The 25,000-nt window shown below is 39.9% G+C and overlaps 2 protein-coding genes across 2 annotated transcripts in view; one reads left to right on the top strand and one right to left on the bottom strand.

The window, feature by feature from the left end:
- The window catches only part of LOC138012857 (methylmalonyl-CoA mutase, mitochondrial-like), a 32,524-nt gene extending 16,552 nt beyond the window's left edge, over nt 1-15,972 (bottom strand). The window contains exons 1-11 of the mRNA XM_068859770.1: nt 15,826-15,972; nt 14,899-15,015; nt 13,474-13,605; nt 12,578-12,684; nt 11,367-11,445; nt 11,169-11,273; nt 9,276-9,410; nt 8,302-8,419; nt 6,344-6,555; nt 3,579-3,755; nt 2,527-2,610 (exon numbers count right to left, since the gene is read on the bottom strand). Of these exons, the coding sequence (XP_068715871.1) occupies nt 2,527-2,610; nt 3,579-3,755; nt 6,344-6,555; nt 8,302-8,419; nt 9,276-9,410; nt 11,169-11,273; nt 11,367-11,445; nt 12,578-12,684; nt 13,474-13,605; nt 14,899-15,015; nt 15,826-15,888 (1,329 nt within the window). The 5' untranslated portion in view covers nt 15,889-15,972. The remainder of the gene's footprint in view (nt 1-2,526; nt 2,611-3,578; nt 3,756-6,343; nt 6,556-8,301; nt 8,420-9,275; nt 9,411-11,168; nt 11,274-11,366; nt 11,446-12,577; nt 12,685-13,473; nt 13,606-14,898; nt 15,016-15,825) is intronic.
- Nucleotides 15,973-17,032: 1,060 nt separating this feature from the next.
- LOC138012506 (unconventional myosin-X-like) overlaps nt 17,033-25,000 on the top strand; it is a 61,267-nt gene continuing 53,299 nt past the window's right edge. Inside the window, exons 1-5 of the mRNA XM_068859290.1 lie at nt 17,033-17,168; nt 17,289-17,387; nt 20,759-20,917; nt 21,733-21,920; nt 24,766-24,891. Of these exons, the coding sequence (XP_068715391.1) occupies nt 17,148-17,168; nt 17,289-17,387; nt 20,759-20,917; nt 21,733-21,920; nt 24,766-24,891 (593 nt within the window). The 5' untranslated portion in view covers nt 17,033-17,147. The remainder of the gene's footprint in view (nt 17,169-17,288; nt 17,388-20,758; nt 20,918-21,732; nt 21,921-24,765; nt 24,892-25,000) is intronic.

Here is a 25,000-nt window from a genome sequence, read left to right on the forward strand (position 1 = left end):
TAGAAAACAGTTTTATGTGTTTGAGTGGAGTCACAAGTCACAGTGGAGTTAATAGAGAGGTAGGACGGTATTGTACTTTCTCAGGAGAGAAACCACATAATTCGTTGAAATGACTTTTTTTTTTTTTTTTACCGTGGCGGATTGTTCCATACAGTTTCAAGGCCCGGTTACTAAATACCGTCTAGACAGGGTTGAATAAAACCGTCGTCTCTAAAACCGAGTTATAGTCTGAACCAGGACAGTGTGTCATTAGTTGAAATGATTCATAATAAGACATTAATTGGAAACGTAAGATTAAGACTACCGTGATAACAAAGTTGGTCGGTAAGGCCAGCGATTTTTTAGAGAATTGTTTGACACATTTATGTCGAAGAACGCGAAGATCATTATTAGTTTGGGTAGTACATTACAATTATTCATCTTGTTCATAATTCACCAGTCTGAGATTTAAGCAAGTACCTATATATTTTCATTTGTCTGAATGGGGAAGTGTAGGATCTAGAGCCATTAATTTGTGCTTGACAAGGCGACATTTCTACATTGGGCGTGTGTCCGTTCAAAATTAAGGAGTGCACTAGCCTTTAAAGTCGAGATACCTAGTCATGATCTTAATTATAGTAGCACTTTCCATAAACGAAGATTTCTGTAATCATCAGGCAACACAATAAGCCCCCCGTAGAATTTTTCAATCACCTGTCCATATACCCCTATACGCAAAGCGCATAAAGGTCGTAATTCACCATATTTTCGGCCCTGATCCATTTTGATTGCAACGAATAAATCTGAAACTTGAATCACCCGTTGCTATTGCACTGTTGCACAATTTGATAGTATTGATCATTCCTGCCTCTCGAAAAAATACGCTGAAATAATCATTTGTAACATCTAGCAAATAGGGAACTTTCGTGACATTTGCCGTTTCCTGACATCGGTTACTTCAAATCTTCATAAAAAGATAACGGATGGTGATTCTGTACTCAAATTTGCTTTGTTTTATTGCCAAATAATTGCTCTAACTACAGTATAATTTTGAGCGAAATTGATAAAGGTTACGTTGTGAATTTCATTGTCCAAACTTACCCAAATGTAAAAGGGGCCTTTTTTGAATTCTGAAACCTTTCATCGACTTGAAAAGTGAAACACATACACGGCAGATTTTTCAAAGTCCTGATAACTCAAATTTAAAAGGTTGTGGTGGCCGAGGGAATTGAGTGGCGTATAAATGGTAAGTCAATAGCTTCAGTTTGGCGAACAAAATCGATTTATAGCTTTTAAATTGGCCGATACCACGACATAGGGCACTTTCGTGCCATCTCAAGCACAAATAACGAGCTGTTTTAGTGAGAATTAGATGGTACTGGGGAATGGCTCGCATGCAGACAGGTTGGGTCATCAAGCTTTGTTATATGGGTTGTCAAAAGTTACCACACAAAAATGGTTGATCTATCATCAAAAGAGGGAAATGTCAGGAAAGTGCCCTAACTTTCTTCTAGAGAGAGAGAGAGAGAGAGAGAGAGAGAGAGAGAGAGAGAGAGAGAGAGAGAGAGAAAGCAACAACACCAAATGACGGCAGGCCATAAGTATTTAAGATCTTAAGGGAAGGTTGGTCGCGTAGCACTGGATAACGACAGAACTACATAGTTCAAGTTTTTCTTTCATAGCATTCAATTTCCACTCAAGTGAAACATATTCCCTTTTCGTTGTGTTGGCCCATTTCTAAATTAGGGTTAACGTTAAGATGGATTTCCTTAGAATTCTAGTGCCACAAGCTTACCCTTTGGATAATTAAGGACGTTCGCGCGAAATTTTTTCAACATTGATTTTTTTCTGAAACTTTTACCACTGTAAGATAATGAGTTAGTTATGTCAGAAATGTAAAAAAAATGGGGGGTCACCGACTTCGTTTTGGAGAGAACATGCCCGGAAAAACACCCAAAATGTGACAAAATCGGGCTTCGTTAGCGAATAAGGTCAGTGTCTGTAAACCCAAATATATTGCAATTAAATCTTTGAAGTGAAATCGTCTCTGCCAAATATTGTTTAAGTGGACTTATTAAGTGAATTTAGTCAACTGGTGAGGTTCCTTAAAGATCAAGTTCGCATTTTAGCGACCACAGTTTCACGCGCCTTGCAGCCGCAAGATGGCAGGATTTGATGTCCCGTGAGCAGAAATCTTGAAATTTTTTTAACTTCCCACATTGATTTTTTGTTCATTTTTGGACAACGTGGAGATAATTGTAAATAAAATCCGTTTCTGGAAAGAAAAATAGGGGTCACCGAAGGTCCAAGAGCGTTAAATCCAGGCAAAGCTATAGCAATGGCCTTTTGCCCTATCATTTCTCATTTTATTACTTAGCGCGCGCGCACTCGTGTATGACGTGGCGTGTGCATTTGCGTGCGCAGTAAGGTGCGCAGAAACAATTGGCGCGAACGTCCTTAAACCATAAACAAGAAACGCGTTAGTACATAAACTCGTCGTGCATGCAGCCGCATTAACAGATTAAGCTAAAACTGTTGTCGCCTTACCTCATTAATAACCTCCAGTCCTTTTTCGTAAATCTCATCTGTGAGACACTCCATCATGAATGAACCTCCCCAAGGATCTGCAACCTGTCAAAAGAGCCAATCAAATGTTAGGAAACAAAGGTGCGAATCACAGTCTGTGTTGAAGGATAAACTAGAAACATTTGTAAGGCGTCTGTTTACTTCGTCCAGTAAAAAAAATGGGAACAAGACGCATTGGGCGTCCAGACGAACTATCTTATTTAGCACGTCTTCCCAGATACACAGAAGCAGATGATTCGCCTTGACACATAATGTGTCCTGCGCCTATCTTTATTCCAGAAGAACTACAAATGACGGCGCACTAAACATGTTTGTCCAAGTTCGTCCTCGATTGATTATGCTTCCCACAAAGTTCTTCAGACCACAACTCCGTGCCCTACTCTTTGCGGATAGTGGGTTGTTTCTTTTACGCGCAGCACGGTTATGAACTTTGAAGGGTTGTGAGACGGGGCCTACGGTTTATCATCCTTATTTGAGGAGACTAGAGAGTCTACCCATTTGCAGATGTCATTAGTTATTTAAATACCCTGAGTGTTGGTCCGGCCGGAGTTTTGATCCCGCGACCTTCCGCAAAGTAGTTCAATGCTCAACCAACTGAGACAACTGGTCGGCGGCGATCAGTCTAGAAAATTTCGTCTGTAATTTTTTTCGTCTAGTTTAACTCGGGGACATTAGCTGCACATCAAGCTACTCTAAAACCCGAGGGTAAAGAAGGACATGTGATATGATACATATGAAGATATCATATACAAGTGGCACTGTCAAAGTTTAAATTCTCTGTCAAGACAGCAAAGAACGACAGAACATACGATACAGCGATGGCACTTAACGGAGTTTTTTCTTCCTGCCTTGCGGATCAACCTCCCCGAAAGACCTTATTCTGACACTTCACCACGGACATAACGTGTGTTGTGTCTCGGTTGAATGCCTTGTTGACTGTTGGGTGACCTTAAGCCAAAGCACTCGCCAATAGACTTGAAACCAAGCACTTAAAACTACTGTATTTACTGTACATTTGGAATTCCTGATTCTTCTTGCAGTATGATCTGCGTGTTACGAGCAATCCTCGCGCTGAATCGAGTCGGTAGTGCCAGGGCCTCATCGAATGAGTTAGTGTGAAGGGACTGGGTTCCGCCAAAAACTGCGGCCATAGCCTCGATTGTGGTACGGATGATGTTGTTGTAAGGATCCTGCATATAAACGGCCAGAAACAAATTTCAACGCTAACCCTAGCATTCACTTGGTCAGTTATTACGAGATTATTAGGGGCATATACGACACGTGAGGTAAGGCACTAATTTATGAGTTACGCCCATGTTCCCACTTGAAAACATAAGGAAAACAGTGAAACTGCTGCACCGACTTTAAGTCAGCACAATGGCTGGAATAGACCTCTTTAGCTTGCACGTTTTGTATTCCCATTTCACACCATGTGATGTTACTCTGCAGAACATGTTCTTTCAAATGCGGTCTTATGCATGAGCATATGTTTGTTTGTTATTTGTTTGTTTGAGAAGGTTGAAGTTCTGGCAGCTATTCAGCTGATGTGGACCTGCTATACCCACCCACCCATATACTCACAGAGGACAGCCACAACACCGGGAACTTCATCCCCTTCTCTTCTCGAATAGTGTGCATGTGGGTTCTTTAACGTCCCACAGGGAACTAATGAACATGGAAGATATTTATGAGACGGGGCCTACGGTTTATAGTCCTTATCCGAGAAGACTAAAAGTCTAACCATATGCGGGTGTAATTACAAAGGCAGCACTTTCTCCTCAGTTATTTTAAGACCCTGAGCGTTGGTCCGGCCGGAGTCGAACTCACAACCTCCCGCATGGCAGCCCGGTGCTCAACCAACTGAGCCACCGGTGCGCGAATAACTTACGAAAAACGTACGAATAACTTACAAAACAATAAAAGGAAAATTCCCTTGAGAACATAACGTGGTCTGAACTAGGAAAACAAAACGTAAAAGCCAAAGAGGTCAATTAATGGGATTGACAAACAGAATTTTAGACCTGCCCCCTTGCAAGTCCATGCCTCTGTCAATGGCCGAGATGATTTATACTTTGAACGAACTATCCGACTCAGACCTTTTACAATGAATAATCCGAACTTTCAACAAATTTCGTATTTAGAAGATTTATGAAGCAAACTGAGTCTGCTCCCGTTAATAGCCCTATTTCCGAGTTGCTGCATGCCTCAGTTTCAAAGCGAGTCCTGCTGCACAACCATTCAAATGGAAATGAGTTCCGTATTCTTATGCAAATCAAACTCATTTCCCTAGTTGAGCACCAAGACTCACTTCGAAACCGAGACAAACAGCAACTCGGAAATGGCCTATTCGTCTGTCAGTATGACAAAAGCCCCGGCTACACGTTGTAACATTGTCACAAGAACACGTCCCACCACTGTTATTAGAACACATTTTGGCAATGTAGGATACGCATATGACATTGTTGGAAACACGTCACGTTAGTCACGCCACCTAATGATGCATTTGAAAATAATTTGAGGATGCGGCCACGCGCTTCCAACCTCGTTCCCAGGGTCCAACAAGTGTTTTATAACACTTTAATGTTGTAGCTGGGGCTTAAACGCCCGCTTTAAACGGTTTGACCAACATTCGTTCAACAAAGTTGAACGGATGTTGGGCAAATGTTAAACGCAAAGACCAAGTTGTGCGGAGGCCGTTCAAACGGTTCCAACATTGCGCCAAGAAAGGAACCAAATCTTTCGTGAAACTTGATTGCGAGGAACTAAGAGCTAGAAACCAGACTCTCTCGTCCAGATAAACTTCGTGCGTCAGCATGCGTGTGTTCTACGAATGTTGAACAGAGTATTTAAACGGCTTCGACATTTTGGAGAACAAAGGAAAAGTTGAATTGAGGTTGAATGAAAGTTTAAACCGATTTAAACTTGATTCAACACGCTTACAACAGGCTTTCAACATTTTTTACGCTTTCAACAATGTTGGACGACCTGTTCAAACGCACCCAACACTTGGTTCAACAAATTGTTGAATGCATCTTGAAGCAAATGTTGAAACCGTTTAAACGGGCCTTAAGAGACCTGCAGACAGACGAACCAACAGAAAAGAACTTTGCTTCATAATTCGTCTAAACAATATATAGAGATACCAATTATCGGATAATTCGTTCCAAGTAGAACAATTTGTCTGTAATATCAATTCGATGAATCTTCTGGACCAATAATTCGTCTCGTGAATAAATTCGACCAGTTCTACGGGCATTGACGGTTAAGCATTGTTAGTAATAACAGACATTGGTTGCGGTCGTCTTAGGGAGTTAACAATAGTGTTAATTCAAGGTTCTATCGTTCAGTGTTTCCCTAGGGATTCAAAACACCAGTGAGTTGACACTAGAGTAGTGTCAACACTAGCGTGACAGGTCCACTAGCGTTACACTGTGTTTCTCTCAAGTGTGACCGCAGTCATTGAAGTCACTGAGGATTTGACGAACACAGTGTAGATCTCTAGCTGCAAAAGCCTCGTAGTTAAACAAACTAAGTAACGTCAGAAACCCATAAGGGTTGAAACGTGTAACGGCCCCTTGTGTATTGGGAAACAAGCTTCTTAATATTCAATTTGCTAAGTACCATATTTGGGCAAAAAAAAAAGGGGTTTCCAAATATGGTACTCAGCACTGAAACATTCAACCAATCAGTTCGCACTAAATATTCGGAAGCTGTGAACGCGCGTTACATGTTTCAACCCTTATGGGTTTCTGGTAACGTCTAATGCGTTCATGGTTACCTGTTCGGTAAGAGACCAGCCCGATGTTTGCGAATGTGTTCTAAGCATACATGACTTCAAGTTCTTGGGACTAAAGAGCTTTTGAATCTGATCAGCCCATAATCGACGCGCAGCTCTCATCTTGGCTATTTCCATGTAGAAATTCATCCCGATTCCCCAGAAAAAGGAAAGCCTCGGTGCAAAGTTGTCAATGTTGAGCCCAGCTTTAAGGCCTGGCAAAAAGGAAAGTGGAGTTGCCTCGTTATCTAAATGGAGACTACGAAATTTAAGCAAAGACAACCACTACGGCAAAGCAAACGCCACAAAGCAAGAATATATACATCTTATTCGATGGTTTTACATATAATACGAGCAACGAGCAAAATGTCCGCGAGTATTATATGTTAAACCATCGAATAAGAGATTTATTATTCCACTACAAAAAGGCGTTATATTGCTTCAATTTTATTTGGTAAGAGTGTTTCTAAAAAAAATGTATCATCTGTCCTTCAGGGCGCTTGTGGAAGATAGTAAGCAGCACAGAAAGGCAGCCAAATGTCCTTTACTCCATTGTATAAAGGAAATGACAAGTGACCAGCGATGGCAAGCTTAATTCTCAGGCTTTGTATCGAGTTGAAAACAATTTGATTGAAAAACTGCCGTTCCGTCCGTATTTGCTCTGCTCTAAACCGGTCAAACACTACACTACAGTGTATTACCCGTTTCATATTTTGCGCGTTCTCTTGACCAAATATGGTAAAATGGAGTAATAGTGGAATAATAATATTGGTTAAAAGAGGAAACTCCATACGCTACAAAACAACGATGAAATCACCAAATTTTACGTTTTGACAACAACGTGACCAGTGCCATATAACAATGAAGCATTCATTTTCTATTAGGGACTTTAAGATGTACAACGGCGTTGTTGACGAAATAAAACTTTCCACATTCGTAAGTCTTTCACGATTATTCCATCCGGTTCACGTCGTAAACAATGTGGACGACGTATTCTAAAAATAAATTGGTATACAAGCGGTTTCAGAGTGAGAAGGTGGAATAAAACTGATTCGCATTTGTATGCTCTTGTTGTCCTTCGAACCATAAAAATTGGTGAATTTCACGTCGTTGTTTTGCAGATCACTGCAAAAATAAGAGCTGAAATACGTGAAGCACGATTATTTTTCAACTTTTAACCAATAATATTACTGTTTAGAGGCGTTTTCGTCGACGTCAGTCACCGTCGAAGATCTTAAGGTCCCTTTTGAGATATATGAGGCGTCAACGTCAGCGAGCTGGCCACCGAACAATAAGAGAGATTTAGGAAAGGAAAGGAAAGGAAAGGTGAAGGTAAGAAACTTTATTCAAGTGGCTAGTCGTCTAGCGCTGGAGCACTAATTGGGGATGTCCACTGTAAACTGAATCAACAAATTAACGCAAATCAAAAAATCAAATGTTGGTTTTTGAGGAGAGCGGAAAACCGGAGTACCCGGAGAAAACCCTCTCGGAGTAGAGTACAGAATCAACAAACTCAACCCACATATGACGACGAACCTGGAAATAGAACCCGGGGAGGAGAGAGTTCTCACCACTACGTCAGTCCTGCACCCCCAACACGTGCTGATACTTGGTCATTTTACGTTGCACATAAGTAGAGAACAGCAAAGAAATGAACCAAATTTCAAAGTGCACGAGCAGAGTCGCCGTTTTGCACCGTTTTTCAACAGAGCCGAGATAACTAAGAGGAAATCGCGTACGTCCAGTCAACATTTTCAACTAAACGCACAGCACGTTTTAGGCACTCATTTTAAACATGGCTGATAAGTAGTGGTCATTCAGCAAATTTGCAAAATCGACTTTAGTGTGTGCAACTCGCCGTGCTGGGCGAAACGACTTGAGCTCGAAAGGATGGAGTTGCTTCATATGCTTAAGGTTTGCATCGTTGGATAATTATTTTAAGCAGCATAGCGATATATCACCAGTTCTGCAGTACTCCAGGCCATCAGCTAAAGTGAAGGCCATTTCCAGGACAGCATCGGCTCCAGCTTCTTGCATGTGGTAACCAGAGATTGATATACTGTTGTACTTCGGCATATTCTGAGGGTGAACGAACAAACAAACAAACAAACAAAATTATTATTTCAACTCTCCATTAAGGTATCCGCAGGTGTTTTAAAGTTCGCGTCCTTTTTCATCAATACCCCGGGCCTACCCAATCTATGAAAATCGATCATCAGAAGGCAATCGATATAATCAATAAAAATTAATCGATTTTTAATTGATTGGTCTCTCGATACACACCATTCAAGTCCTCTTTAATAATGGTCTCGATTTTTTTAATTTATAGATTATCATCGTTTTTAATAAATGAGCAATGTATGGATTCTTACGACATTTTGTTAGCCGATGCGCAATTTCAAAGCATCCGCTATTCGCGTGGACGAAAGTCTTGAAATCACTGGTGAAATGAATGTGCCTACTGATAGAGGGTGTAGCGAAGGGCTACTATGACTGCCCATTTACAGTAAAGACAGGAGATTTATTTTTATCCTCGAAAAAGAAAATGGCGACAGAGGAGAAACAACGAACGAGACGTTTTCAAGCAAGTTTTTCGTATTTTTGAACAGTTAGAGAAAAAGCGGCTAAAGAACGATAGAACTCATTCTACGACGGAAAGAAATCACTGAAATCGATGAAAATCGATACTCACAACTCTTTCGCCGTTCGATTTCCGATATTAATCGATTAATTGGTATTGATTAATATCGATTACGATTGATTTTATCGAGTATCGAATTTCATCGATTCGATTGGCCGGGATTTGAACCATTAGCCATTATTATGCTCCCTTGAATAAGATTGACTTGACTTCATGCTTGTTACGAACATAGTTACTCGTTGAGAAAAAAACAACAACTGAAAAAGGTTAAAAATGAGTAAAATGAGCAAAGACCTGTGATGTGAAAGAGAAGATATCACCAATCAGCTTCATGGAAGGCTCCGGAGGAAAGATGTAAGTGTTGCGAACCATGAATTCCTTTAAGATGTCATTCTGAATTGTCCCTGATAACTGGTCTTGCTTTACTCCCTGTCAATATCAAAAAAGGAAGAAACGTTACAACAGCATATGATTCTAAAATTTTTTAACACGGGCCAGTTGCTCAAACGATGGCTAGCACTAACCGCCGGATAAAATCACTATTCAGTGGATAAGTTATAGCGAAACCAATAATTTGCGCTATCCAATGGATAGTGATTTATCTCGCCCAGGTTGCTCGAAGCATGGTTAGCGCTAACCAGCGTTAAATACCTTGGAAACCTATAGGTTTTGATACTTGTTAACCAATGGTTAGCGCTAACCGGGCTTCAAGTACCCAGTCCCGGGTGGATAGCGCTACCCACCTTTTGAACAACTGGGGCCTGGGGCCTGTTTTTCGAAAGTCCCGAAAACTTTTCGGGTCCGAAAAGCCACTTGTGAAACCAACCGCTTGTTTTGGAAAGCCGATCTTTTAACATGTTTTCAAGGTAAAAAAAAGAAAAATGACTGTGAAGTTTGACGACTTAAATCCTCTCCGTTCTTGAGATACAAAAGGAATTGTGACACCCGAAAATGGCCCGTAAAGTTTCGGGACTTTCGAGAAACGGGCCCCTGGTTTGGAATCCTTCATTTAAGTTCACACGTGCCGTACTTGTGGACACTATAAAAATAACATAGTGGTTTAAGTCAACTTTCCAACAGTGGTGTCTTTATTGAAGTTATATTTAGTAATTTTAATTAGCACGACAAACAAAGAAAGCACAGAGGAATCGCTATAACCAGTCTCATATCCAACAAGCGCGAATGGAATAATTGTTTTATTAAATTCCTTAAACCCCGAAAGTTTGGAAGTACCAAATACGAGCGAAAAAAGGGACAAAATCCTAGCGAAATCGAAAATACTTGATGAAGATGCAATGTTGTGTAATACCTTGTGGTCAGACAGACGCAGGCTCATCACAAAAACATTTCTTACCTTTTCGCATACTTCTAAGCTTCGGAATTGATCCAAACTTTCCACAAAAACGTTTTTTTTTGCTTTGGACCGAGAGAAATTTCGCTTTCTGGGGAAAAGAATTTTCGTTTAGCAACGCTAAGCGTGATCATTCACCATACAAGGTCAAACTAAGGTATCTGTATGAGCTGATAACCGAGATTGAGTGAACCAATCAGAGCACGGGAAATGCATTATCCGAGGTTGAGAATTTAATAATTATTGTTATTAAATTTTCAACCTCGGTTAATACATTTCTCGTACTCTGATTGGTTCACTCAATCTCGGTTATCCGCTCATATACCTTAGGTTGGGGTTTGGCCTTATATGGAAAATGACTGCGCTAAACGTTGGTAAGCTAAAAAAATTTTTCTCCGGAAAGCGAAATTTCTCTCTGAATGAAGACAAAAAAAATTTCCTTTTGCAGAAAGTTTGGATCAATTCTGACATTTACAAGTACGGAAAAAAGTAAGAAATGTTTTTGTGATGAGCCTGCGTCTGTCTGACAACCAGGTATTCCACAACATTGCATCTTCATCAAGTGTTTTTCGATTTTGCTCGGATTTTCTCGCTTTTTTCACTTGTACTTCGTACTTCCAAACTTTTGGAGTTTAAGGAATTTAATAAAACAATTATTCCATTCGCGCTTGTTGGATGTTAAACTGGTTAATGTAAAGCCAACTCAGCGCTACACGCCTTGTTGGTTATTTACCATCTCATATCCAACGCACACTCATGAAATAATTGTTAAATAAACACAGAGGTAAGCTCACAAGCTCTATCCAAATATGGGCCACTCTCCAGTGACTCCTTACCTGTTCTTCTGCTGCCACAATGTACATGGCTAATACTGGTAAAACAGCCCCATTCATTGTCATAGAAACTGACATCTTATCCAAAGGTATGCCATCAAATAGCATCTAAGTAGACAGAAAAGCATTATAGTGAATAACAAGCTCAAAATTTGTCCTTGGCATTCGTCACGTTTTGGAAAAACCTTTTTATCTGACTACCTTCATATCTTCAACAGAATCTACGGCCACCCCAGCCATTCCAACATCACCATGGACTCTTGGGTTATCTGAATCATACCTGAAAAAGAAAAAAAAAATTAACAAAGGAGGCACACTTACACTGACATAGTGTATTTGCCCATCTGGCTCTAACAGGTGGAATGAGCTACAAAACGGTTTTCAGTGAGGAAGGAAAACAGGGAATTCTGGAAAAAAACCCTTGGAGAAACGTCAGGAAGACTAGCACAAAGTCAGTCCACTTGTGGGAAAAAAGCAAAATAACTTAAAAAGGAGATATTTTCTGAAAATTTGTTGGATTAGTCCTGGACTGGTCAACTTGTCCAACAAGAGCCCCTGACTTATTCTGACAAAACCTTAAGGAGCAGATACTGGTCTTACAGACATGGAACTTGTTGTGTCCTACATCACAACTGTGGTCAAATAAAGGAAGATGATGACGATGGCGATGACACAACCCTTCAATGTTCATAATCCTGTGGGACGTAAAAAAACCCGCACACTTGTCGTAAAGAGTAGGGCATGTAGTTCCCGGTGTTGTGGTCTGGTCTTTCTGGTCTGGATAGGGTAGGGTGGAGCACCTCGCATAGGACCTCGAGTCCTGTTCGTGCTCCTTCTCTCTGTGCAGGTTAGCCCAGTAGAAAGAGACAAACCAGATGTCTCGTAAAACAAACAAAAAAAAATTGAATATCTGTTACTATACGGAATTATCACTAGAATTTATCCATACTGGAAATGAAATAAAAGCGTTGTTTTAAGTACTATTATGCAAAACTTGTCTTCTCTTTCCCAGTGTTGTGAGATGCTGGGAACAATCTTGTTACCAGGTTCAGAGCATAAACGTACTGCCTCAATAGAACCTTCAACCGGATGAATTTATTCTTGACTACGTCGCTGATTATTGTTTCTTTTTGAACATTCAATTCCAAAGCAAAGTGGTCCAGACTTTCCTGTCATATTTCATATTCCTTTTTGTTCTAATGAGCAGGAGGTAATTACATTGTACAGCTCTGTGTTTGAATTCAACGCAATTAAATTTTGTAAATTACTGGACAGGTATTATTTCCTGACTGATACTGGGTTTTTAACAAATTAATAACTAAAAAGTGAGAAATGCTGGTAAGGAAACCCATTTTGTAAACCGACAGCTTAATCAAGGCTCTTATTTGGTTCTTCACTGTGCCTTTACATACCCTCTATGGGTGGGCAAATCAAATGCCACGCTGAGTCCCTGTTGCCCTGCCTTGATATTATCACGGTAAAACTTGTTGCTTTCTTCAACAGTACTAAAACCTGCATACTAAAAACACATGATGATGATAATAATAATAATTATTATTATTATTATCATTATTGCATTGAGTGAATGTGAGAATGATTTACACATATGAAATGAAATGTTAATGGAACCCATTGGGAACTCAGAAAAATCCGAGCCCCAGATGGGATTCCAACCCACCACCCTCCGTGATCTAGTCGAATGCTCTAACCACTGAGCTACTGGAGACTCTATGGTGAGAAAGGGTGAAATGTGGGTCTTTGACTAGAGCTGCATCTAAAATATGCTTTAATGTGACAGCGTGATGCAGTTATAAGCTATGCTGTCAGTCATTATTTGACTCTGTAGCTGCGTAATGAAGCTCGAGTCAAAGACCCACATTTTACCCTTGCTCACCATAGAGTCTCCAATGGATCATGGATCAGAGAAGATAGCCACATCTCACGGCTTTTGACTGTAACCTATCAATATATGTGAGATTTCTGATGTACAGTACACTAACTCACTAGCAACTTTCCAACCTTATACCAACTGTGAAAAGTGAGATATTCACACATCACTACGTACTAGTTATGCCAGCCTGAGACATTTTAACATATTAAATTTTAAAAGCAAACTAGCATACACCTAGTCTAAAATGTCTTTGGTGGTTTGCTTATCTTTGAGCAGTACTGTACATGTATACCGATTATGATTGTCTTACAGAAACAGCTAAAGTATACTAAGTTAAACAGAAAAGTGCAGTGGGAGAGTTTCACATGACAGTCAGGGAATAAGAGATATTGTATAAATACATTGTGTGCAATATACCTGTCTGATTGTCCAAGGACGGTTGGTATACATGGTTGGATATGGTCCCCTTGTGAAAGGAAACTTTCCCGGAATCTCTTCCTGCGAAAGCTGAGTGTCTGCCTTGGTATAAACAGGCTTGATGTCTATACCCTTCATTTTGAAAGAAACCAACATCAGGCTAATTATAAATATGTAATTTATTAATTTATTAAAATTTATCAAAAAATGACAAAACCTATGGTTAAACATTAGTAATAAAATTATTGTTAGCTAATTTGCACAGGACCTTAACCCATTAACACCTCAAATGCCCTAGAACACCCCCAGTGACGAGTAAAATCGTCCAGGGCATTAGAGTCAGAGTAAAATCTGTTAAGTGTCACTCTCAGGGGTTATGATCAATGGGTTAGGTTATTGCATGAATTATAAATTGGAACTGGCTTTGAGAAATTACAATCACAGAGAAGGTTTTAATTATGTTCAGTCAGTGACATACACAACGTAATTGTAGCCTGGATGGATGATAATTACCTGACGTGTGTGTCTGAATGTCTTAAACTAATGAGGCTAAATATCATATACTTTTGGCAAAGTTAAAACCAAGCCACTGCATCTGTTTATCCTGAGATAATTATTTGGGGGAACTCCAAGGAGGCCATTGCTATGTGCTTTGGCTCGAGTCACCTTGTAGCTTACTCTCTTGCTTTTCCCTCGCTCAGGCCTCCCTCCCATGTTTTAGGGTAAGCATAATTTATGTGTATATTCCACACATTGGTCTCAGTGATGTGTTGACAGGTCCTGTAGAACCGACGGAGTGTGGCTCAATTGCCATGGTGACCTCCTTGCTGCTGAGGAGAGTGCTCGCTCCTCTCTTACTACATTTACCTTTCCAGCACACATTTTATACCCTCCAGTAAATTGGTGTTACAGTTTGTAGTGTTTTACGCCATAAGAAGTGATGCTTGAAGTACTAAAGGCTGACCTTATGAAATGCCCCAAGGGTTATTCCAGGTATCTTGTACCGAATAAATATACGGTATATATATATTTGGCTTTCATTTGTTGTACAAGGTAATTATAAATTAATAATTCCCCTATTCGGTACAAATGAAGGTTGTTGTTGACTTCAAAACCTCTAGCTTATGCCAGTTTAGATGCAAACTGCTTGTTCATAATATACTCTAGATTTCGTTGTTGTCAGATAAAAGAATCAAAGAAGTAAAAAATCTTAAGTTACTTCTAAGGATTGGTATAAAGAAAATCTCTCTTGAGAGACTCTTTGTTGAGTGCACCACATTTCAGTGGCCAATCTTATTGGCAGAGAAGAGTAACCTTTCATGGTTGAAAAAAATTAAGAAATCAGTCAAGAGAGCACGCTGGAGAGAGGTGTGTACAGTCATGTAGATACTGTAAATAATTTCTCTGCTACGATTTTTTCTATACCTCTGGTGTGTGCCATGTTAACTTTTTTTCGGGATCAGCACCTTTCAATTGCTTCTTTGCAAGTTCAACCCATTCTGGATGCAATGGTTCTCGATGGAGAAAACGCTTCCCAGCAACCTAAAAATAGAGAAATGTAATTCAACAAACATGCATATTTATTAACCCTTTGACACCCAAACCGGTCTTAACTGACCAGAACCCCCCAATCCCCCCCAGGAGTCAATGGGTTAAGGTGGTCTTAGGTTCAATTCCTGCCCAGTGGGTTCCTGACTTCCATTTCTATTTTCCCTTCACCCAATGCCAAGCAACTTCCACATTATTGTCTTACTGACACTCACATTACACCATTATCACTCTCAACATTTCGCATGCGTTGTTTACAATATTGTGTTCATTATGGTTACGAAGTTCAGGTATAATATTTACTAACATTGGCGACTCAGGCAAACTTGCAAGAAAAGACCAACTAACAGCACTCAAATCTTGAACGGCCTTACAATGACTGTCAGGTGCTCTGCATGAGCAACCAATAGTCGGATTTGGATAAAGTCATCAAAGTAGACAAAAAAAACTACACTGCAGACAATTCTTGAACAGCGATAACAAAACATCAACCTTTCGCATTTATTTTTCAAAGGCTGCCGACAAAAAAGGGGGTAACATTTCTCCCATCCTAACGGGTGAGGGGACGGGGGGAGAGGGGAAGGGTGGGCATTTAAATTGGAACGATCCTCAATTAGAATCTTTTCACTTTAACCACAAAGAACTAAAGCTGAAGAAACTACAACTACATAAAACTGAACTGAAAACACGATCTGCTACTATTTGACTTTTTTGCTGCCTTCACGGAGGAACGAATCGTGTGGACATTCACGTCTCAAAAAGCTAATAGCTTGTCCAACGTTAAGTCGATACAATGAGCTATACCTGATAGGCTGCTGATAACGGTGTAAATAGAGCTTTGCTTTTGAGCCTGGAGCTTGTCAACATATCACAAGAGAAACCACTATTAACCTACATGTAAACACCGTACGAATGAGTACGGTTGTCTAAACTAAGGTTATATGAAGTATAGGGCCACAGACAGAGACAGCTGACCGAACAAGATGACTGTCACGTAATGTGTCATGTACAATGACTTCCGGCCGATTCGCGTGAGTTCCTTTAGCGCGAGGGAATCTATGGACTATCTAAAGCCCGGGATATCGATGTCGCTTATGTCAATCTTGTTTGACCCAAATTGCTTTCATATGAAGAAAAAACATGTAGGCCTATTGTCCATACATGGTAGATCGCTTTGCCACTGATGCCCCGTTCTGTTGCCATCTCGCTTTCCCGTGGTTCGTATGTTTGAAAGCAGTTTTAGCATGCACAAAAGCTAGCCTTCAATATTTTAATGTCTGTAATCTTTCTTTGACATTAGTCAGACAAAATTCCTGTGTTTCTTACGCGGCTGCAAGAACTCTTGAGTGAACTGCAGCTGGGCGAACGTGAAAATTGGTCAAGTGAATCCCACTCATTCCAGGGTGCATTCCGCATAGACCCCACGCCGAAGGTACGCCGAGGGCTTTTAAAATGTACGCCGAATAGGCCACAAGTCTACGCCATTGGTAGCACACTACGCCAAATATTGCCTTTATCACTCGCTTCAGTACGCCGACATTTTGTTGATCGCACGCCGGTACGCCGCAAAATTTTAAAACCCACGCCGAAGATCTTCGGCGTACCCTAAACTAAATGCACCCTGGCACTCATTGAACAAGTCCAGAAGCGGCACTGAACATAGGGGAGGCCCAGGAGAGGCTCCAGGAATAATTAAATTATGTGAGAAAGATATAGGAACCTTATTCGTTTATAAATTTTAATAGAACCCAAATAGCTTCAATTTGCACCGGCTTGGTCTCGTCACCGGAAATGCCGTGACATGGAAACAGCCGATTGAACCATTGTGATTTCTCGCTTAATAAATTATGCCCAGCTAAGATGTGCTATGCAAATTGTGGTAAGGAAGGAGTCTTAGATTTATAACTGAATGCCTGACCAACCAGGGAAATCCGTTCCTTTGGGTTTACGCAAGCGCTCCTCCCTTCCTCCTCAGCTTCCTGAAAAGCCTTGAGCCCGCGATACGAAATAGGATGAAATGAACAGTGTGGGAAATATATGTATATCATCACTTCGTAGGCCTTTTTTAGACTCGAAAATGAATCCAAAGTCTTAATTCCGGCACCCTTTATCTGAGGAATTTGGCCATGGAATCGTTTTATGAAGTGGTTGGTCTAAATAATGTTATTTCTTGAGCTACTTTTGTTTTTCGTTGTGCATGCATGAGTGCCGGCTCAGCTGTGTTTTGGAATGTAGGCGAATTCCTTGTCTCTTTTCTACCCATCCAGGGATCTCGAGTATGGTTACTTGAGGGAAAAGATTGGGTTCCCGCCACGGTCACTGAATCAAAAGGTGGAGAAGTTACATTCCGAACTGACTATGATAAGGTGAGATGGAAAATATATTAAGTACACCGGTCGGGATCTCGTGTTTGCAAATGATCCACACTTAATAAATGTGGAAAGATCGAAGCAAACTGCCGATCTTGAATGACACCTTTTCTCAGGGAATGAGAATTTGCATTAGCAATCGCTCTTTTTTTAAGCCCTTCAGAATCTGTTGAATGCTTGAGCGTTCAATCTTTCACTTACATTAGAATAAGTTTGATTCAGATAAGAATGTCTCTGGTCTGGATAAAGTATTTTTGCGCACAGATATGATATTTTGTGTAAGTGGATTAAGACATGCCTACAAGCCTTCCTCTGTTATCTGCTGCCTTTTTTCTTTCCAAAAGAAACACTGTTTGATCATACGTAATTACGAATTATTTTAATGGTTCATTATACATGTAGCTCAATTGGTACATGTCCGGTAGAGACGGGTTTTATTAATTTATATGCTTTTAAGATCTCAAATTAATCATATATGGGCGTTTGTGTATACATAGATAATAATTTTTATCGTAGATCTCTATTTCAGACAGAAGTGAGATAATTTTGCATTCCAAAGTGAGTCATAATAATGCAGGGTAACATTAAATCTTTTATGCCTTTTGAAGAGATTATAAACATGGAGATTCATTGTTTTGAACAATATTGGCTGACAACCAGAATTGTTCAGGCTGAATTGTTTACTGTTACTTTTTCCCTGCTGATATTGGGTGTTGCATGCAATAATTATTTTGAAGTGACTTGGGAAGAAATTTTCAATATCATTGATGCGATCTGAAGTAGCATAGGTTTCAGTTTGCGTTTCAACTTTCATAGCTTATACATGTGGAAACTTTATTATGTCTAGAAAATGTGCAAAGGCAGATAGTTATAATTATTTACAATCTAAATAATATAAGGTTATCAAAACTGTCTAAAATACTCACGTTTCAAAGTGTCTAAACATTTTAGCTTGAAAATATTTGATATTTCTCATTCAAAGAATTTTGAAAATTTTTAGAAAACTTACAGTACTTCAGCTTTACAGCTGTGGGCCTCTCCTACTCTTTCTCCATCTTATACTGCTGAGCAGCTTGCAACTAAAGAAATCCATTGGAGCTTCTATTTTTGCAACATTCTTCTATCACTTCTGCATTATGGGTGATTTTGCAAGTTGATGCAAGATCTTCTAATAGTCTTTATTAAAACTTTAAACAACAAAAGAAGGTGTTTTGTTTGACTGTAGGGGTCTGTACAGGTATTTTAATTGGGATCTTAAGCACTCCATGTTTTTAAGCCAAGGATGGAAACCGGAAAAGAACATCGTGTATTCCTGGATCATGGCAGTAGACTCTGCAAGATTGTTAAACTAATTGCCCCTTGGGATAGACTGCAAGCAGTCTCTCTTTTGCTTGAAAATCGGACAAGAGAACGTGATGTTCAAGCGGTAAAGCCGCAAACCATGATCGTGTGGGTGTAAGGAGACGAGCTCTCCACACTACTCACGGCTTGTGGCTTTGCCCTTCACATATCACATTCTCTCGTTGGATTTTTGAGCAAAAGAGAGACTTCCCACAGTCTACCCTTGGGAAAGATACCTAGCAATATAAATGTGTTAGTGTTACTACAAGTTAGAAAGGACAACATCTTGCTTCCAATTGCCGTTCGTGGCTTTAAAATGCTCGTGCTTTCTAATAGCAAGGTCAAGGCAGACAGTGTATGTGGTTTTGTATTTGACTTGATTCAGAAGGTCATTATTTATTTTCTTCAAATCCAAATTACGTAACCCATTGACTCCTCAGGTGCTTGAGGACGCCCCCAGTCGACAAGTAAAATTGTCTGGTGTTAAACAGAGTAAAATCTGTTAAGTCTCACCCCCAGGAGTCAATGGGTTAATCGTAATTTATTGCCTTCCTCATCGGTAGATCCAGGAGGGGTCATGCAGGGTATTTTTATAAGGCCGGAGGCTGGATGCCGGATGTTTTGTCTGGTTGTTTACCATTTCACGTCCGGTGCTTTGATGCTATTAAGTTGGTCCTTCAAACTAACAATAAGTCAAATTGCCTTATTTTGCTTACTAAACGAAATAATCAATGTGTTGGTATTTTATTCATGTGATAAGTTTAGTGTTTTCTTTTTTCAGTCTCAAGGATGTAACAGCATTTCTGAGAGTTTCATTATTTTATATTATTATATGGCTTGTGTTTGTAGCCGATATAACATGCACTCTGATTGGCTAATTGTGACCTAATTGTAGGGCATTATTCTCCCGTAATGCCCACGGGCCATTACGGGCTTGCAAAAACAAAGCAAAAGGTAATTAAAAAAACATTATAATAAACTACTTACTAACTGAGCTAGCTCGAGCCGTACTGGGGAATATTGGCCCTCGGTCGTTTTTGTACGGACTGCCACGACCTTGGGCCAATATTCCCCAGTACGGCCCTCGCGCTCAGTTAGTAAGAAGTTAGTAATATACACTGGAGACCTACAGGTCTCCTTGATGGTTCACTCCTAAGGCACTTGCAATCATCCTTACAACTGGAAAAAACCCTGTCCAGTACTTTTATTATGAAATCTGGTACTTTGAAAAGCTATCAAAAACCCTGGCCATCGACTAAACTTCTCTGCTTGCAGACCCAACATATCCTCCTTCTCTGTACATAAATTATTGGTCACTTTGATCAGCAATAGTACGTTGTAACTTGCACCATATCACAGTGAATCACAAGAAATTATCCATCCCGTAGAGAAGTGGGACACTTTGAACAAGAACCTAGATAAACAACAAACTCGTAGCTTCATAGCTTAATGGTTAGGGCATCCAACCTGTGTTATAGAGGGCGTGGCTTTACTGTTCATGTATTTCCTGGCTGGGACTCGGTTGTTCTTTGCCAGAACGTATAACATTATTCTAGCCACAAATGAACTTCTACATACATAACATATGTGTCAATAAAATTAAGTATCTTCACTGTTTTCATGTTTTCACTTGTCTGCCAACTGGCCACTTCAGAAAATACCTTAATACATAGTGTTTCTTCCCCCCCAATTTTGCATAATTATTGTTTCCAGTTTCTCTTGGGACTTACAATGGTCCCAAGAGAAAACAAAAACAATGCTTATGCAACATTTTGGGGTACAAGCAAAGAGTATTATGGTATTTTCTGAAGTGGCCTATGCATTGGGTAACATGCTTTTACTTGTTGGCCGACACAGTCATCGGCTGTGTGTTGATGATGTGTCAACCAACACGTGAAAAGGTGCATCGGTCAACCTGTTAGTCGGAATTGGATTCGTTACCGTAACCAAAACACATGCTATGAAAATAAAATAGAAAGATAATGGATAATAATTAAGTTCCTAAAATCCTTTTTTTTCATCAACAGACATACAGTATTGGAAAAGATTCACTCAAAAGACAGAATGTTACACCCATGCACCAAACAAGTGTGGATGGTGTGGATGATATGGCCAACTTAGGAGATCTCCATGATGCAGCAATTTTACACAATCTTCATCTCAGATACAAAAATGACAAGATTTACGTAAGACAGCCCTTTGTATTTTCCATTTAGAACCACAGCTTTGCCAGCCTCATTTCCCAGTATAATGTGCAGTTTAATTCATTGCCATACTGTGAAACTAATTTAATGAAGTGCCAAGATGCTGAGAACGTTGGTTTAATTTTATTTACTTTTCGGGTTTTGTTTAACAAGGACTGTTGGTATACCAAGGTTGTATAGAGATTTTCTAAACCAAGGTTCCACTCTTAGACTAGTTACTATAGCATAGTGTGTTTGTCTCCGGACCCACTGGTCAAGAATTTTATGAATAATTTTTCTTCTTTTAGCTCAGACCATTGCTTGAGAAAACTCTTATCTATAGAAAGAAATGTCCCTCGTCTTGCAACCCTCAGAAATGGTTGGGACCAATTTAACAATTTTCTGTTCATTCTCTATACCTACATGTATAATCATCTTCTGTCGCATCGAGGACGAGCCCTCATAGCAAATTAAGTTGCTTACATGTTCTTTGTACATTGGTAGGAAAAATAATTTGTTGGGTACATTTACTTGTAGATTCCTGTTGCTTTCCCAGTGACTAGTTTGAACTTGGTGCTCTTTATCTCCAGAAGAGTGGCCCAAGCAAAGCTCCAAGCCCTTCTGATTGGTTAGATCCCCTTATTTAGCTGGGACCTTAACAGGTGCTACCACTCTGGGCCAGAGTGAACCCAGGTGTTAATGAGGGTAAGGGGTAATTCCATTCCTGTCCCTGAGGTACATGTATAGCCCCATTATGGTGCAGTATTAACATCATACCCAGTCCCTCTGCCTTTTTTCACTGTTTTTCCTTGTTTCAGACCTACATAGGTTCAATCCTATGTGCAGTAAATCCGTATTACATCATTGAAGGATTGTATGACAAATCAATGATGGAAATGTACAGAGAAAAGCACATTGGGGAGCTTCCTCCTCATGTGTTTGCCATCGCCAATGAGTGCTACTATTCCATGTGGAAGAGAGGAGAAAACCAGTGTGTACTTATAAGGTAGTGGAGAGCATGAACACACCAGTACTAGTAAGGATAAAAATGGAGACTTCAGACTTAGAATGTAATTTTGCATAATTTTGTTGTCTCATTCTTTAAACAATGGGAGTATTGATGTCACAGCTCATTTGCATTTTTTAGACATTGGCCTGTAGTCTGCATTTTATAACGACTACTCCAGTACACTATCTTCTTAGTTGCTTTACGTTCCAAAATTGTACACTAAAGACTTTTAATTATTTTGATGTACATTCTCCACCCTATGAGAGTCCTTTAGTTTGACCCTTCCACTTCCTCCAAACAGTACTTAAAGTGCCCATAACCTAATTTTTCTTCACGTCATCTTAATCTACACATATCTCATAGACGTTTCGCGAAAAAAAAAAAATTGCGATTTTCCCAAAATGCGATTTGAAAATGAAATATGAAAACATTCAAATTTGCCGCCATTTTGGCTCACCATTCACCTTAGTCTTCTATGGATTCTTCCTGGTCACAATGATACTGCTGTGACGTAGATTAAGGGGTAATTGTGAAGAAGAGCTCCCCAAAAATCCTGTCGGCCGACTGTCGGTCAACTGTCGGCCGACAGTTGACCGACAGCTTACCGACAGTCTACCGACAGCTAACCAGCAGGTTACCGATCGGTTAAGAAAAAAGAAAAATTGTGGTAAAAACGAGCAGTTAACGTGACATTCCGTAATGGTGATGTATGACTCGACAGACTTCACCTACTTACCGATCAACTGTTATCAGTTGTTATCAGATGCGTATAGGATATACGCCCAACTGTCGGCCGACAGTTGACCAACAGTCGGCCGACAGGTTTTTTGGTGAGCTCTTCTTCACAATTACCGATCAAGGAACACGTGACTTCAAGTGAAAAAGGAATAGCGATATAAACAGTATAGTAAGGAATAATTCCCTTGAAAATGCCTAAAAGATGCGTAACCACTCGATGTAACAACACAGCTGATCCTAAAAAAGAATCAGTATACGTAGGAATCCTTCGACTCACAAAATGCAATACCTCAAAAAAGAAGGAAAAATGGCTGCAGATTTTGTCTTGGTAAAAAGAAGCCCGGTAAAACTTCTTCACTGTGCTACATGTACATGTAGATTCACTTCAAAGAGAAGGACTTTCATGTATTGTATGGACAGCAAAACAAAAAGATCTTTGAAGGCACATGAGATTCGCTTACAGGAACAGACATAAGCGTTGACTTTAATTCCCTCGCGGGACCTTCCTTATCCTCTTGTTTTTTTCTGTAATTTTGTAGCCATTCCTTGTCTGCTAATGGTTCTTCCACGTAGGGTTTCGTGTAGTTCTGAGTTTCAGTGCTAGCGCTGGCTGACTCGTCGAGACCGGCAACTACTCGCCTCAAATTCTTTTTTTTAAATCGCCAGTTTATTCACTCCCAGGTTCAGAGGCATTTTCCTTGATGATAAATATAGGCATGATTGATTTTTTTGTTTACTGAAAAATACCAAAAACGATCACTGAGCGATACCTTGGCGTTGATTATAGTAAGAAAAGATAAGACCCACGCCAACAAGCATTCCTTAATCTACGTCACAGCGAGCCCGTGAAGTCCTGACCAGCGGAAGAGGTGTACCAAATAAAAGTAGGATTGAAAAAATCTTAGAAAATTCGCCTCTCGCTGGAATTGAAAAATTCTTTCGCCAAAGTTCATTTTTTAATATGGACTTTCAAATAGGAAAATAAAACTTTTTAGGTTATGGGCACTTTTAACAGTGTAACCCCTCTTCTACTAGTATGCCCTCCTCTACCAATAGCCCTTCACCTCATCTGTAACCCTTGCCACCAACAACATATTCCTTCCCATCACCAATATACCCTTCCCTGCCAATTTTTCTTCCCCTAACAATAACCCTTGCCCTACCAACCCTCTTACCCCCTTCCTCATATCAATATCCCCTCCCCCTAATTACCATTATTATTCATTCAAAATATTTCCCCGTTTCTTATTGGTTACAACCTCATGCATAATTTACCATAACCAGCTGCTGTTCACCAAATTTGGAAAGAAACTTCGTCATGTCGAATCAATGACCTCAAAAGTGCAGCCCGCTGCAGATTATTGAAGCAATGACGTCAAAAGTGCAGCCTGCTGCAAATTATTGAACCGTTGACCAAAAAAAGCTGGGAACGAGATTGTGTTATTTTTGTTGAGCAGAAAAATGGCTGCGAGTAGGTTTAGAAGTTTGAGTGAAGAAAATATTTTAAATGAATAATAAAGCAATTATTGAATTTGGCTTTCGTAGAATATGAAGAATTCTGCAGATCTCAGAGGATGTTATCCACCTCGGCCTTCGGCCTTAGTGGATAGCACCCTCCTCGACCTGCAGAATTCTTCATATCCTACTCAGCCTCATTCAATAATTGCTAAATATCCCCTCCTCCTGCCAATGTGCCCTACCTATCAACATTTCTTCGACCTTGCATTAATATCCCTTCCTTCTCCCACTATCCTGCTCTCCATGCACAGTGACTTCCTCTTCACTGAAACAACTAACCTTCACTGATTTTGCACTAAGTTCTTTGTTATAAATACAGTACTGCTCAAATGTACAGTGCAAGTTCCCACCAACTGATTTTGCATAGAAGAGACCTCCTAAATGTATGCCAAAAATTTTTGCTTCAGTGACTCTTGTGCTATGCGAATCGCGTTGCACAGGACGTGAATCGCATAGCATGACACGATTCATGTAATGCCTGAAACGTGACGCGACTTGTAATTTACATTAATATTTTGAGCGATACTGAAAGTTTAGCTTGTACAGCCAAACTTTGAATAAAGGATAAATTTCATTTATTGTTTAGTGGAGAATCAGGTGCAGGAAAGACAGAGTCCACAAAGTTTATTTTAAAGTATATATCAGATGTCAGTCGTGGAACAGGGGAAGTGGAAAATGCATTAAATGTAGAGGATGCCATTCTGCAAAGCAGGTATTTGGGTCGCCCTTACTACACCTGTAGTAAAGTATAGTATGTATTTCGAAGGGAAAATTGAGGACTATATTGTTATCCACTAAATTGGGACAAATAGAGCAGTTTT

Source organism: Montipora foliosa, chromosome 8 (genome assembly GCF_036669935.1).
Source record: "Montipora foliosa isolate CH-2021 chromosome 8, ASM3666993v2, whole genome shotgun sequence".
Taxonomy (NCBI): Eukaryota; Metazoa; Cnidaria; class Anthozoa; order Scleractinia; family Acroporidae; genus Montipora; species Montipora foliosa.